The sequence below is a fragment of the Lepidochelys kempii genome, chromosome 17 (assembly GCF_965140265.1).
Source record: "Lepidochelys kempii isolate rLepKem1 chromosome 17, rLepKem1.hap2, whole genome shotgun sequence".
In the NCBI taxonomy this organism is placed as follows: domain Eukaryota; kingdom Metazoa; phylum Chordata; order Testudines; family Cheloniidae; genus Lepidochelys; species Lepidochelys kempii.
The window spans coordinates 3,318,115-3,332,650 of record NC_133272.1 but is presented as its reverse complement, the minus strand read 5'-3'; the positions used below and the strand labels follow the sequence as shown (position 1 = coordinate 3,332,650).

The 14,536-nt window shown below is 51.5% G+C and overlaps 3 protein-coding genes across 20 annotated transcripts in view; 2 read left to right on the top strand and 1 right to left on the bottom strand.

Moving 5' to 3' along the window:
- The window catches only part of NCOR1 (nuclear receptor corepressor 1), a 114,902-nt gene extending 111,946 nt beyond the window's left edge, over positions 1-2,956 (top strand). For all 15 annotated transcript variants that reach the window (XM_073315885.1, XM_073315883.1, XM_073315882.1 and 12 more), the window contains one exon: positions 413-2,956. In XM_073315885.1, the coding sequence (XP_073171986.1) occupies positions 413-600 (188 nt within the window). In that variant the 3' untranslated portion in view covers positions 601-2,956. The remainder of the gene's footprint in view (positions 1-412) is intronic.
- Positions 2,957-3,755: 799 nt separating this feature from the next.
- TTC19 (tetratricopeptide repeat domain 19) lies at positions 3,756-13,968 on the bottom strand. 3 transcript variants are annotated; one of them, XR_012155464.1, is made up of 11 exons: positions 13,733-13,968; positions 10,931-11,034; positions 10,295-10,405; positions 9,871-9,909; positions 9,373-9,429; positions 8,975-9,036; positions 8,151-8,245; positions 7,437-7,591; positions 6,889-7,051; positions 5,626-5,889; positions 3,756-5,128 (listed from the first exon to the last, which is right to left on the bottom strand). XR_012155464.1 is itself a non-coding variant. In XM_073315892.1 (10 exons), the coding sequence occupies exons 1-10, from the start codon at positions 13,890-13,892 to the stop codon at positions 5,756-5,758; spliced, it is 1,080 nt and encodes a 359-aa protein (XP_073171993.1). In that variant the 5' UTR covers positions 13,893-13,968; the 3' UTR covers positions 5,524-5,755. The 3 variants fall into 3 exon arrangements, 1 of the variants encoding a protein (XP_073171993.1); XR_012155463.1 differs by lacking the exon at positions 3,756-5,128 and adding an exon at positions 5,176-5,279; XM_073315892.1 differs by lacking the exon at positions 3,756-5,128 and having other exon boundaries at positions 5,524-5,889.
- A 132-nt stretch (positions 13,969-14,100) lies between these two features.
- The window catches only part of ZSWIM7 (zinc finger SWIM-type containing 7), a 29,187-nt gene continuing 28,751 nt past the window's right edge, over positions 14,101-14,536 (top strand). For both annotated transcript variants that reach the window (XM_073315898.1, XM_073315895.1), the window contains exon 1: positions 14,101-14,530. In XM_073315898.1, the coding sequence (XP_073171999.1) occupies positions 14,498-14,530 (33 nt within the window). In that variant the 5' untranslated portion in view covers positions 14,101-14,497. The remainder of the gene's footprint in view (positions 14,531-14,536) is intronic.

The window sequence follows — 14,536 nt, the reverse complement described above, 5'->3', positions numbered from 1 at the left end:
GTGTACTATAAAACCAATATTGTGAGGTTCGTATGCCAAAGAAATGTGGTGAATGACTTGTTTTGTTTACTGCAATGTTCTGAGTTAAAGCTGTACACGTAAACTAAGATGATGGTAATCAAGAGTTGGCCTCCATGTAAACAAATTGCATGTGATCTTGGCTGTTTTAAACTAATGGGAATTTTAGGGAGTAAATTTAACTTTCCCTTTCTCAGGGGTCTGGTGTTAAAATTATTAGATTCTGGAATGTTGGTGGAAAACACTAGTGTTGACCTCTGATCTGTCACGTGTCCATTCACCACGTTTCTTTGGCATATGAACCTCACAATATTGGTTAACAAAACAAAGTTAAGTCTTGAAGATCTGGTTGGAGTGATGCCTGTCTTATTTGAGCTAAACTTTTTTTACTTAGGATCAACTCAGTTTCCTTACAACCCCTTGACGATGCGGATGCTTAGCAGTACACCACCAACGTCCATTGCGTGTGCCCCACCATCCATGAGCCAAGCAGCCACTCACCAACAGAACAGGATATGGGAGCGAGAGCCTGCACCACTGCTTTCAGCACAATACGAGACTCTGTCTGACAGTGATGACTGAACTATGCAGAGGTTTTTTTTATTTGTGGGTCGAAAAAACTCTATTTTTGACTTATGCCCAAAGGGACTTCCCAAGAGAGCAAGGGCCACACATGAAGAAATAATGGGGAGCTATTAGAGTAAATCGAAAAGATTCCGTCTGCACAGACCATGTGTAGGAGGATCATGATCAAGGAGGGTTGACGTACTAAAGATAAATATGTAAAGACTTTTTAAGAAGTGGACTATTCCTGTTCTACATTTATTTGTAAAGAAAACCATAATGTCTTTAAATCATTCTTCTGTAAATAGAGAGTCCTTTTTGCAGTGTTTTTTCCCTTGCTATAGTCTCTGGTGTACTTACGTTCAAATCATTGCATAAACCTTGGGGGTCATTTTGTAATTTTTTTTAAAGCATTTTCTCAAGTGTAGAGTACTCTTCATACCTTACTCTCCCAACCAACAAAGCATCATTGCCCGTTAATGCAATGCCACCTCTTACTGGTGGTGTGCTTCAATCTAATTTTTCCGTAGACACAGTGGTGTTCAAGCTCTTGTGAAAATGTTGATTTTTAAGACTGACCCCTTAACAAATTCTGTACATTAACATAGTCAGGTCTGCTGGGGTAAGATTATATTTCTTTGATTTTTAAATTTCTGCCACATTGTAAATTTTCAGTGCAGTCAGTTTTATTTAGCAACACTGCAGAAATATTATTGCATGGGTATGTTATGGTTCAGTTTAAAAAGAAAAAACAATAACAAAACAAAAAAAACCAACTAAGCAGCTTCTGGAGTCATACCTCACTGTTATGCACACTGGTAATTTAACTGTGCCCCAAAAGACTATTTTAAGGTTTTCAGTTTCTGCATTGTATGCAGCTGAAAAAGGCTACTATTTTAAACAAATTTTACTACCATATATATCCATATAAATCACAGCAGATTGCTTAACTGAACAAAGGCTCTGGGTGGGTTGTTGGGTCCATCAAGAAAAATATATCCACTGCTCTAGTTTAAAAAAATAAAATAAAATAAAGCTACTTCTGAGCTTTGTAATCAAGGAACATAAGAGTCAACTTTCTGGGCTCTGACAGCCAGTTTGAAAAAGATACTGTGATTATTGCTTACTTCATTCTAATTTTGAAACGTCTTTTAACGTGCATTTTAAAACCTAGTCCAGTAAGAAAAATGATTTGCATGTAAACCTAATTTTTTATATTGAACCAACCCCTAAACTTTACTTGATAGAGAGACTCTCTCTCTAAAAAAAAAATTGCTTATGGTACTAGAAGAGGGTCTTTTTAATCATTCATCTGTCAGTGCCTGCTGGAATTGGAGGCCTCTACTGTAGTAATATACATGTAGGACATGTATACATGCATCTGATTAGTATGGCCACTGTGTCAGCTGAAATCTGTTTGCCATGTTTCACTTTTATATGGTTGCACTGGCCCCAGGACCATGAGTTTAAGTGCTCTGGGGTACAAGGAGACAAGTATTGATATGAAGAGAAAACTATTGAATGAGTGGGTGGTAAAGTCAAATATTAAATGAAACATTTAAGCAGCATGTGACCCTTCAGCAATTGGAAACAAGACCATGTTCAGCATTTGTCTCAGGAAGAGGGTGTCAAACTTATCACGATCTTTCAGCCTACTGAAAAAGGTTTAATTTTAGACCTGTATTTGCAATTCCTTATGTCTGGAAGGTATAAAAATTTGTTTTAGCTGTAACTTGGAGTCCATGCAAGTGCTGTGTTTTATAGGTCTGTGATGCCCTTTGCCTGTAGTTAACAAATGGGAAGAGGTACAGAACCCTTTGTGCTGTAAATCTTTTAAAGTGTGATGGTGTTCATTGAAGAGAGCCCCAGGTTGCCCCAACTGTAGGAAAGAGAAAGCAACAAGAGATTTGACTCCTCTTTGCTAGTTTGCAAACTGTCTTGGAAACCTCATGAGGTGTAAGGATTGCAGATTTGCTTTGCTGGTGTCTTTAAATGCTGTATCCTGCAGAGTTAAAATTGGTTGGAAGTGTTAAAATCTTTAGACTTCCTGAAAACGTGAAAACCCTGAAGCATGTCAGGTGTAAAGTGAACAACTGTGTTTGGAATTCCTATCCCCCTGATTTTAACTTTCCTTTATTTTCTTAACTCATCTTCAAGGACACACTGCTATAAGTTGGTCTCCCCATGTTGTGAATTTAAATTTGGGAAAGTGAAAAATGGAGTGCTATTCCAAAGTAGTTCTTTTCTCCTGTCCTCAGTGTAATGAAAACCATAGTATGTTTGAAATAGAGGCTTGTACCTGCAAAGCCTGTAGCTAATTGTACTGTATGAACATCTGTTCTTTAGCCTAATTTACATAAAGGAGGGAAATCTGTGTGTTCTCTTTATTGCTGCTGCAAGGTATCCTAACTAAATAAGGGTAGTCAAGCAGCCTCTCCTTTGAGGAATAACCCTCACAGGCATAGGATAAGAGTGGCATTTACCCATCTAATTTCGTTTTTCTTATTGTGAAGCAATTTTTTTAGGGTTGTTCCCTAAGTTTTAATTTTTGATAACACCCAGAGCCTAAGCATTATTTTAAATTCCAGTAGCCTTTGAATATGGAATTACACCTGGTCTGATTCAAACAGGAAGGTGTCTGTAAATCATTGTTTACAAAAGTAGTTTACTACAAATTTGTAACTGTTGATTTCTGATCAGCGTTTTCTCAATGTTTTCATCTTGGTATGTTCAGTGATTCTGATATGAAAACATTTAAGACTTGAAAAAACCCATGTGTCATGCTAAAATTCAATTTTTTTCCACAAAATGTCTTCAGTAGACAATGACTTCTAGATTCAGACCAATCAATAAAGGGGATCCATTTCCTCTTTCTCTGTGTCCCTCTTGTTTTGCAGCATCAAGCTGTGTTGATGAGAATGACAGACAACACTCTACAGAAATAGCTGAAGCACCCTCCTAGGGCACTGAAATTCAAGTAATCTCAGATTACAACACTAGACTAGACCATTACAGTTCTAGGAAGTAGATGTCCATGTAGCCAAAAACACACATCTGGTAACTGCATGCTCATATGACAGTGAATGTGATATAAAATGCATAGGCTATTTAGTCCTTCATTCTCTGTGAGCACACCTGAGCCTGTAATTGTTGTGTGTTTTCTTTCCTTAGCAATTCATGGGGGAGACAAACCTGCACTCATAATATTGGAAGCCTAAGCTTAGAAATCAGGCCCCTAGCCCCACTATTCACTAAACTGGCCTAAGAGTTTATGCATGCCTGCTAGGAGGCCAAGCTACACAGTCTAGAGAGGACTAAAGCTGAATGCACTGAAGATTAACTGATCTGCTGCCCAACACTAGTGTAAGTAATCTGAACAGTAACAATGTTCAGGTGTGCACATCTCACCTAGGTGTGCTTTTGAATATGATGGTAAACAAACCTCTTACCCACTCTACTTACTGAAAACCCCAAAGCTAGCTCCACTTGTCTGACACTACTTAAGTAGGCAGAATTACTTTCTTTAACAGTCCTTGGGATTGCTATAACAATCTTTATTATAGCCTTCCCTCATCAGTAGGCTTGCTCTAAACTGTTCAAAAGCTATTTGTGTTACACCCCACCACCTGCCCATCAGTACTAAGTACAGTGCTCTAGGTTGGGGAGGTACTCCTGCCATTGCTTTTGAGCAGAACAACTTCCTCTTGCAGCAGGAATCTTTGGGTGTTTAGCAACAGCCAATAATTGAGTTTTGTAACCTGAAATTTACACTTTGGAAGGAAGCTCTTTAACAAGCAGTTAATTGGGTCTGGCTTAGTAAGTGCACCCTGGGCAAAGGAGATCTGATTTCTGAACAAACAAATGACTGGTCTTGGGACCACAGAACAATCTTTCCCTCACAAAGGGTGAATTTGTGGATACTTACTGTGGTCTAGGCTAGAGGAGACACAGATCTGTTCTCCAGTACAGATAGCACCTTTCAAAAATGGAAACTGAGATCTGCCAAGTCTTTCAAAAGGGCTCTCATTTCCATTTTATAGAGGGGAACTGAACCAGACTAAGTTAATGACAATCCTAAACGTGATTCACAGTACCTAAAGGTCAACTGTGAATGGATCCTATTGTGCAAGCCCCTGTGGACTAAGCCTGTGCCAGTCTCTCTCCACCTGCCCTTGCACTGTACACAGACAAGAGAAAGTACTATAACAGAAGCCCTGTGAACAATGCAATGGTGGCACAATGTTTGTTCCACAACTTTCTGGTTTTGTTTTTTTTAATCGTTTCAGTGGGGCTAGGGTGGGAGAGACTACAGGAAAGCCACTGCATACTTCTGTTCCTCAGGCCCTGCTTGAATTGGTTCCTGCAGCTGGTTCATTTACTGTAACAGTCACATGGCTAGGAGAAGGGGGATACCATATGGGTTCCAGACTACCCCCCTCTATAGCAGTACCTGCTTGACTTAAGAATCCCAGGGTTTATACCCTACCCACTTGGTAATCCTTCTCTACAGTAGCCTCTCCCAGCAGTCTAGCTGTTGATTGCTTCCCTGCAGTTGGAAGAAAAAAAAAAGCAGGTTCAGCCTGTATTAATTCCATCCCTTTTCCCTTAAAAGCTAAATGAAACTGCTTTTTACTACCATCCTCTGCTCTCCTTCCTTCTCTGTGTCTCTGCATGGTGGTGTGGCCCCTCGTGGTGCACTAGCAGGACAAAGGGAAAGTGAGACAGCACTAGTGATAATTTTACTGTTTCAGCTGAGGCATTCAGCAGGAGCTCCCATGATTGTTGTAATATTTAAAAGGCACTGGTCAACACTTCAAGTGAATCCACTTCCCATAGTAGCCACAGACCACAGATTAAAGCAGAGGCTAACATTTAAACTTGGTAATTCAAATACAGTTCAGTGTTCACAGTGCAAGGGACTAATGAGCCTTCAGTCTCCCACAATTCCATCAAAGCTTTATTTTGAGTTTGTCAAAGCCATCAAGAGCAGTACCTCCTTCCTCCCACCCCCTTGTACTTACTCAGTACTGAACCTATCGTTACCTATTTTAGTTCCCACTGAAAATGGCAACAGGTCCCAGTCTTCCTGTGCTCTGTGTAATCCACCACCTTGCCTTCAGCAGTTCATTCAGTCCAAGATACTTCAAGCCTCCCTCATTTGTGCATCATATGTTCAGTTTGAGTGCTTTCTCCTCCTGGCCAGCTCTGCTAGTTCCTCCTGGATGTGCTGCCTGGATGCAGTGTCTCCTTTCAGCTCTGCCTGTTTCAGGGCTTTTTTGTACACCTGTTTTGCTTGCAGAAAGTCTTCTGCATTTAGTGGAGGAAGAAGGTTAGGTGAATGTTACACCCAGCCCCTCTGAGTGATTACACTTAAAGTGCTGCTTGGAACAGTCAGGCACAAACCAGGGAGGAGTAGGGTTTAGTTCAGGGTTGAAAATTGTTCATCTAGAAAATAAAGGCCAGGTCTGTCTCATTCCCTTCCCTGTCATCATGCTTTCTGTGCATGAGCAGCTGTCACTAACAGGACCAGCAGCTCACCTGGCCTGTCCCAGGCAAGATCTGAGGATGAAGGGGGTGGGGAGAGTCCCCTCCCTCCTGCCAGCCTAGAACCCAATGATTCAGTCTTGGTTGGCAGCCGTAAGACACACGAGCTTTACCAAGGGCTTTTTGTGCTTTGCTGGTTGGAGCTACTCAGTGTGTGCAGGCAGGGCAGCGGCCATGTCTGGGCTCCAGAATTTAAGGGTTAGAGATGAATCTTGCTCTAGGGTTGCACAATCTTCAACCCATGGAACCAACTGTATGAGGGATGGAGCACCTGCTGCAGCCAGCCCAACACAGCTACCCCTAGCTTGAAATCTCAGGCCTGGGATATTACTGCTGCAGTGTTCTCTGGCAATTACCACTACAGCCAATGCCCAATAGAGAGTGGGGTGGGTGGGGGTAGTGAGGCAATTAGTGGCTGTCAAGGAGTGGTGGGTAAGAATTCAACTCCTCAATTTAAAGTCACCTGCCTCCAAGGCACTAACTCCCTTTCTCACACACACACCCCCGCTGCAATGCAATCGATCAGTACAGGCATCTTCACCTTGACAGGTTAAAATTTGAAGGCAGCATAGACCATTGCCAAAGACAAGCCAGAGCTATTGCACTGAATGGGAAGGAGAGTAGTGATACAGGGTGCTGAAGTCCCTGTCCCATGTTCACTGCCACAGCCCAGGCCTTGCTCCCTTACTGCAGCCAGGAGAGTTATGAGCAAAGAAATCACCTTTCCTGATTAAGCTGCTTTGGCTAGGTGTCAATACTTACCTTTGTGCATCAGAATTCCTGCAAGGTTATTCAGCACCATGTGCTCCTCAGGGTGCTCAGTCTGCCTTGCCAATTCAGATGCCCTCTTCCCATGTGTATATGCCTCATCATAGAGCCCCTGGGCATCCAGCACAGTTGCTAAGTCATTCATCAGTACCACAGTCTGCACCAGGACAGGGAGAGGAAGTCTTAGAGCTGGGGGAGGAGGAGGAGGATTTTTGCTTTTAGAACTTAACCAATGGCAATGCAGATACAGGGTCCTGTCTTGACCTACAGCTATGGAAGGCTGAATATCCAGCTTAGCCTGTTCTGGCACACCAGTGCCAAGCAGCACAAAGGAGAGGATCTCATAACATCTCCCAATAGATGAACGGGTCAGTGCAATAGTAACAGAGGGTTCAATGCTGGCAGACCAGGACAGATCTAGCTCAGTCCTCCCCTCCCTGGGCACTGGCACATGTTTACTCTTGACCCCATGCAGGGACATGAGCACATAGCTGCTGCTCCAGCAAGTGCCATTCTGAGTCCAGCCATCAGTTCCCACTCACCTGGGGATGGGTCTCTCCCTGGACCTCCTTGGAGATCTGAAGTGCCCTCTCATACATTCTTTGGGCCCGAGGCAGCTGTTTGTTGGCCAGGAGGTAGCGACCGTACGAGTCCAGGCACAGACCAAGCAGGAGATACGTGTTGGCTCTTTCCTCTGCTGTGAGCAGGAAAAGAGATGGATCAAAGCACTACCCTCTTCTCTCAGGAATGGAAACTAGACAGCACCCCCAGGGGATTTTTACCAACACCTGTGCAAGCATTGTCAAAGGATCAGCATTGAGTAATATTGCCAGAGCAACACCTGCACACTCCTGAGACAAGATCTCTGCCCTGCCCCACCTAGCTTAATGGCAAATGCAGAGGGTGAGGCACAGGTAGTGGGTATGGCTGTGACAAATGGCAGGACAGCTGGGCAGTAAAATAGATTAAGGGCTCCATGGGCACAGAGCCAGCGTGAAGCATTAGAGACAGAGCAGACACAGGGAGACTGGGGGTGGGAGTGCACAGGTGACAGGGTGGTGGAGGAAAGGAGGACAGATGTAAGTACAGGAAGGGAAGGACACAGAGCTTGAATGCAGCTCACGAAAGGAGAAGCCAGTGAGGGAACGGGAGGAAGGGGCTGTAAGAGGCAGGAGAGATGCCAATGGCAACACAGGAAGATCCCTAGAGAGGCAGAAAGCCACACTGACAACAGCAAAAGCCCAGGAGCTTCCTACCTGGGAGAACATCCTCAGGCAAGTCCTTGTATTTGGCTATCTTTTCATCCAGGGTCAGGATGCAGAACTCGTAGCCAGCAAGAGCCAGCTTGTGTCTGCACAATAAAGGGCGAAGGTCAGAGCTCAGCAAATCCAGGCCACTCCTCCCACACCGCCAGGGCAGCGTTAGCTCACTACCACCACACACTGGGCATTTCTGGGAGACAGCCACATTACCATTACCCTGGGGGTCAGTTGCTTCCTGCTGTGACCCTTCCCTCACCTCCCATTCTGTTGGCCTGGTTCTTGGTCACCTCAGCAAACAGGCCCAGGGTTCTGACAGCTCTGGAGAAGTAGCCTCTCTCTTGCCCACAGGGTATGGAGTGTGCCCTGCTGCTGCCCCTGGCCTACAGACAGAGCACTCCCCTACCGCGCTGTCAAACCAGACAGCCACCAACTACATCTGTAAACACAGAAATTGAGCCCAAAGGCGTTCAGTGGGTTTTCTCTGTCAGATCAATGGGACTTGTCCCTACAGCTATCTGCAGGTATTTCCATCTAAGTGGCAGAGACCTAGCTGGAGAGGATGATGCAGATCAGCTGGGTCTTGCCTGCTGCTGGGACACAGGTGCCACATATGTGACTCACACACAGGAAGCTCATGAAAGTCACTGACTTTGAGGTCTCCATGTTGAGAATACCCTGTAGGATGGGTAACCCCCCAACCCTTCAACATAGGACCTCTTATCCTTCCCAGATCAGAAGAGCGAGCTTCCTCTGCCCCAAAATCACCACTGGTATCCTGGAGCTAACAATCTGCACTCCAGCCTCCCCCTGGTACTCACTGGTTCTGAGCAGCATAGATACTGGCCAGCTTGAGGGACATTTCAATGATGGCATTGTCATCCTATCAGGAGGGAGAGAAGTCAAAGGCACATTAGAGGGGGCAGCCACAATCACTCCTCTCTTTGACCCTTACAGCAGAACCACTGCTTCCTCAGAGACCAGACACAGGCCAAGATAATGCCCTATACATGGTGTAAATGAACTGCTACCTCTAGAAGATGCTGCTTAAATGGCAGGGAAGCTCACTGCCACTCCAGTACCAGCAGCTCCCCATAGGAGGAACTGTAGGGAATGGAGCAAGGCCACATCTTCCCCAAACAAGAGGTAGTGTAAGGAATGCTACAGCAGCTGTGGGGACCTCACGCCCAGCAGGAAGCCTGTTGGGAGAAGCCCTTACCTGCTTCATGTCGCCAGCTAGCAAGAAGCTCATTGCTGCTTTGAAGAGCTTCTCTGCCTGAAACAAAAGAGAAAGTATATTAAAGAGCCAGCGCCCAGGTTTAGCTGGTGATAGATAGGCAATCTATGCCTGAAACTGGCCTTAACAGAATTGTTTAGTACATGGGTTCTCAAACTGGGGGTCGGGACCCCTCCGGGGGTCGTGAGGTTATTACCTAGGGAGTCGTGAGCTGTCAGCCTCCACCCCAAACCCCGCTTTGCCTCCAGCATTTATAATGGTGTTAAATATATAAAAAAGTGTTTTTAATTAATGGGGGGGGCAGGGTCGCACTCAGACATTTGCTATGTGAAAGGGGTCATCAGTACAAAAGTTTGAGAACTACTGGTTTAGTATAACCCAGCTGTGGGCCATAATACTTAACATTGTAGGCAGCCCTCTGAAGATCTCAAACACAGTACAGGGGCTCTTCACAGACTCAAATGATAGGACTTTACTCACGCTGTCCAGCTGACCCCTCAGGAACGCAAGGTTTGCCATCTAGAAAAGAAGCAGGAAAAGATCTCAGGTATGCCAAAGCTTCCCCATGTGAGGCTATTGCTGACCTTGGGCTAGCTTTGCACAAAGCTGTTTCCCCTCTTTTAACCTGCAACTTCTGCCCAGCAAACACGTGTTACCAGCTGCTGAAATTACTGCCCAGTGGAGGGCAAGGGAAGTAACAGGAATGTAAAAACACAAGACTGCAAGGGAGTCCAGGCCCCTGCAATCCAAGCCAGCCATGTCATATAATCCCAGTCATACATTTATCAAGCTCAGAGGCTGCTAGAACAGGTTTGAGCCCATGCCTGGGACAGAGAGACCGAGACCACATCCACAGCAGCTGTAAGGACCCCTGTCTCACACACAGCTTTCCTGGGAGTATTACCAGGTCATAGGTATAGACGATGGCTCTCTTGTTGTCTGACTGATGGGAGAGTCGGACGGCTTCGTGCAGAATCCGCTCTGCTTCCTCAAGCTCCCCCTTCATGATGCTGAGCTAGAAGTGGAAAGAAGGGAAAACCTACAATGATTAGAGATCCCAGTATGTGGGAATGCTGACCCCAGGGTATCAGCAGGCCAAGCAAGGGCATCACTGTGCAGGTGAACAGACCTGTGCAAATGCTGCTTACAGGAGCAGAGACAGAACAGCATGAACTTCCAGCTGCTGCCCTGATCAATGACTTGGGAAGAGCAGTTCATCTCTGCTCTCCTTATGGGATCCTCAGTGCTAGCTGATACTTGGGCTCCCTCCTCCCATCCATGCCTCCAAGTGTCTGGACTGGCTCATCAGTAGGATGCAAGGCTGAGAGTGCTGAGTTCATCTCACAAAAGGCCTCCCATTAGGCTCTTGCAGTGGAAGTGCCCAGCAATTCGCCACCAAGCCAGCATGCTTATTTCATTGAAGTTAGTATATTTAATAAGAAAGCTAAGTGGGTAACAAGTTGAGGGTCCTAGTCTGTGACAAGAGCTCTTGGGGCTGTACGAATACAACTAATCGTAATTTAGGTCCTTGTGACGTTACCTTGGCTTTCTTCAAAAGGAATATAATGGTGTCTTCAGTTCCTGCACTCTCCCCTTCCTTTGTCTCCTTCTCTTTCTCAGCATTTTTAGAGAACAAGGTGAAAGCTGGGAAGAGAAACATTTGACTGGATGAACTTGGACAGCTGAGAGACCTTTGTCCTTCCCTGCCCAGGGCTGCTGGATAGGGTTACCAGCGGGAGCACGGACTTGGGAATCCCTTCAAAGAGCAGGTTTGGCTCCACAGCTTGGAGTCACTCACCCAGTGCCACTTCTACCCCACAGTGACTTGTAACAGACCCCTATTTCCACTGCACCCACATGCAAGGAGGTTTCCCATATCCCGCAGTGCCCTGGCCCCATCACCTCCACTCCACTTCCATCTCACGTCCTGCCCCCTTCCCCACCTTCCTGCCCCTAGCCCAAGCTCCTTGTCAGCACCCCGCCTACTCTGCTCTGCCCTCCCCTCCTGTACCTAACAGGCCAGACATCGCCTCCCCCCACCCTGACTCCAAATAATCCCTTACTTACCAGTCTCCTCCAACAGCCACCTCCCCACCTGCCAGCCCCCCCGTCAATAACCCCCCGCTGCCAGGCCCCCACCTGCCAGCCCCCCCGTCAATAACCCCCCGCTGCCAGCCCCCCGTCAATAACCCCCCGCTGCCAGGCCCCCACCTGCCAGCCCCCCCGTCAATAACCCCCGCTGCCAGCCCCCCACCTGCCAGCCCCCCGTCAATAACCCCCCGCTGCCAGGCCCCCACCTGCCAGCCCCCCCGTCAATAACCCCCCGCTGCCAGGCCCCCACCTGCCAGGCCCCCCGTCAATAACCCCCCGCTGCCAGGCCCCCCGTCAATAACCCCCCGCTGCCAGCCCCCCCGTCAATAACCCCCCGCTGCCAGGCCCCCACCTGCCAGCCCCCCCGTCAATAACCCCCCGCTGCCAGGCCCCCCCGTCAATAACCCCCCGCTGCCAGGCCCCCACCTGCCAGCCCCCCCGTCAATAACCCCCGCTGCCAGGCCCCCCCGTCAATAACCCCCCGCTGCCAGGCCCCCACCTGCCAGCCCCCCCGTCAATAACCCCCCGCTGCCAGGCCCCCCCGTCAATAACCCCCCGCTGCCAGGCCCCCACCTGCCAGCCCCCCCGTCAATAACCCCCCACTGCCAGGCCCCCGTCAATAACCCCCCGCTGCCAGGCCCCCACCTGCCAGCCCCCCCGTCAATAACCCCCGCTGCCAGCCCCCCGTCAATAACCCCCCCGCTGCCAGCCCCCCACCTGCCAGCCCCCCCGTCAATAACCCCCGCTGCCAGGCCCCCACCTGCCAGGCCCCCCGTCAATAACCCCCCGCTGCCAGCCCCCCCGTCAATAACCCCCCGCTGCCAGGCCCCCACCTGCCAGGCCCCCCGTCAATAACCCCCCGCTGCCAGGCCCCCACCTGCCAGGCCCCCCGTCAATAACCCCCCGCTGCCAGGCCCCCACCTGCCAGGCCCCCCCGTCAATAACCCCCCGCTGCCAGCCCCCCACCTGCCAGCCCCCCCGTCAATAACCCCCGCTGCCAGCCCCCCACCTGCCAGCCCCCCCGTCAATAACCCCCGCTGCCAGGCCCCCACCTGCCAGGCCCCCCGTCAATAACCCCCCGCTGCCAGGCCCCCCGTCAATAACCCCCCGCTGCCAGCCCCCCCGTCAATAACCCCCCGCTGCCAGCCCCCCCGTCAATAACCCCCCGCTGCCAGGCCCCCACCTGCCAGGCCCCCCGTCAATAACCCCCCGCTGCCAGGCCCCCACCTGCCAGGCCCCCCGTCAATAACCCCCGCTGCCAGCCCCCCCGTCAATAACCCCCCGCTGCCAGGCCCCCACCTGCCAGGCCCCCCGTCAATAACCCCCCGCTGCCAGGCCCCCACCTGCCAGGCCCCCCGTCAATAACCCCCCGCTGCCAGGCCCCCACCTGCCAGGCCCCCCCGTCAATAACCCCCCGCTGCCAGCCCCCCACCTGCCAGCCCCCCCGTCAATAACCCCCACTGCCAGCCCCCCACCTGCCAGCCCCCCCGTCAATAACCCCCCCCTGCCAGCCCCCCCGTCAATAACCCCCCGCTGCCAGCCCCCCCGTCAATAACCCCCCGCTGCCAGGCCCCCACCTGCCAGGCCCCCCGTCAATAACCCCCCGCTGCCAGGCCCCCACCTGCCAGGCCCCCCGTCAATAACCCCCCGCTGCCAGGCCCCCACCTGCCAGGCCCCCCCGTCAATAACCCCCCGCTGCCAGCCCCCCACCTGCCAGCCCCCCCGTCAATAACCCCCGCTGCCAGGCCCCCACCTGCCAGGCCCCCCGTCAATAACCCCCCGCTGCCAGGCCCCCCGTCAATAACCCCCCGCTGCCAGGCCCCCACCTGCCAGGCCCCCCGTCAATAACCCCCCGCTGCCAGGCCCCCACCTGCCAGGCCCCCCGTCAATAACCCCCCGCTGCCAGGCCCCCACCTGCCAGCCCCCCCGTCAATAACCCCCCGCTGCCAGGCCCCCACCTGCCAGCCCCCCCGTCAATAACCCCCGCTGCCAGGCCCCCCGTCAATAACCCCCCGCTGCCAGGCCCCCACCTGCCAGCCCCCCCGTCAATAACCCCCGCTGCCAGGCCCCCCGTCAATAACCCCCCGCTGCCAGCCCCCCCGTCAATAACCCCCCGCTGCCAGGCCCCCACCTGCCAGCCCCCCAGCAGCTCCTGTTCATCCAGCCCCCAGCAAACCCCAGTAACTGACCCCGTCAGCCCCCCATAACCGAACCCCCTCCGCCCCCGACCACCGGCTCCCGTTGCTCTCACCTGCCAGGGCGGCCAGGACGCCCCCGGGGCCGGGGCCGCTCCGCCCCCGCAGGGACCCCGCTCCCCAGGCGGTGCCCCTCCCGGCCGGCAGGCGCGCCCCGGAGCAGCGCCTCCCCGCAGCCGCCAGCAGGCCCGGCCCCCGGCGCAGCGCCGCCAGCATGCCCGGCCCGGCCCCCTCAGACCCTCGGCCCGGCGCTCGGTCACGTGCCAGGGGACGTGGGGCGCAGGCGCCAGGGGGCGGGCTCTGATCATGTGACCCGCCCGGAAGCCCCCCCGTCCCCGTCCCCCGCCCGGCGGAAGTAGCGAGTTCATGTGACCAGGAAGGTGGCCAAGGGGAAGGGACGTTTGACGGTCATGTGACCAGTTCAGCGGGGGCAGTGGGGGGCGTAGCGCGGCGGGGGTTGGGCCCGAGCCAGGCCCCAGACATGGGATGTGTGGTGGTGCGGGGCACGTCGCCTCCCAGCATGCCGTGCGGCCCCGCAGTGACCTAGCCTATCCCAGCATGCCGTGCGGCCCCCACAGAAGAGAGCCATGTCCCAGCATGCCGTGCGGCCACACAGAGAGGTATGTCCCCTCCCAGCATGCCGTGCGGCCCCGCAGTGACCTAGCCTATCCCAGCATGCCGTGCGGCCCCCACAGAAGAGAGCCATGTCCCAGCATGCCGTGCGGCCACACAGAGAGGTATGTCCCCTCCCAGCATGCCGTGCGGCCCCGCAGTGACCTAGCCTATCCCAGCATGCCGTGCGGCCCCCACAGAAGAGAGCCATGTCCCAGCATGCCGTGCGGCCACACAGAGAGGTATGT

Coding starts and splice junctions, on each gene's coding strand:
- TTC19 (XM_073315892.1), bottom strand. CDS start 13,892: ATGCTGGCGGCGCTGCGCCGGGGGCCGGGCCTGCTGGCGGCTGCGGGG. Junction 10,406..10,930: donor TCCTTTTGAAGAAAGCCAAG/GTAACGTCACAA, acceptor TTCCACTTCTAG/CTCAGCATCATGAAGGGGGA. Junction 9,037..9,372: donor TAGCTGGCGACATGAAGCAG/GTAAGGGCTTCT, acceptor CCCTCCTGATAG/GATGACAATGCCATCATTGA.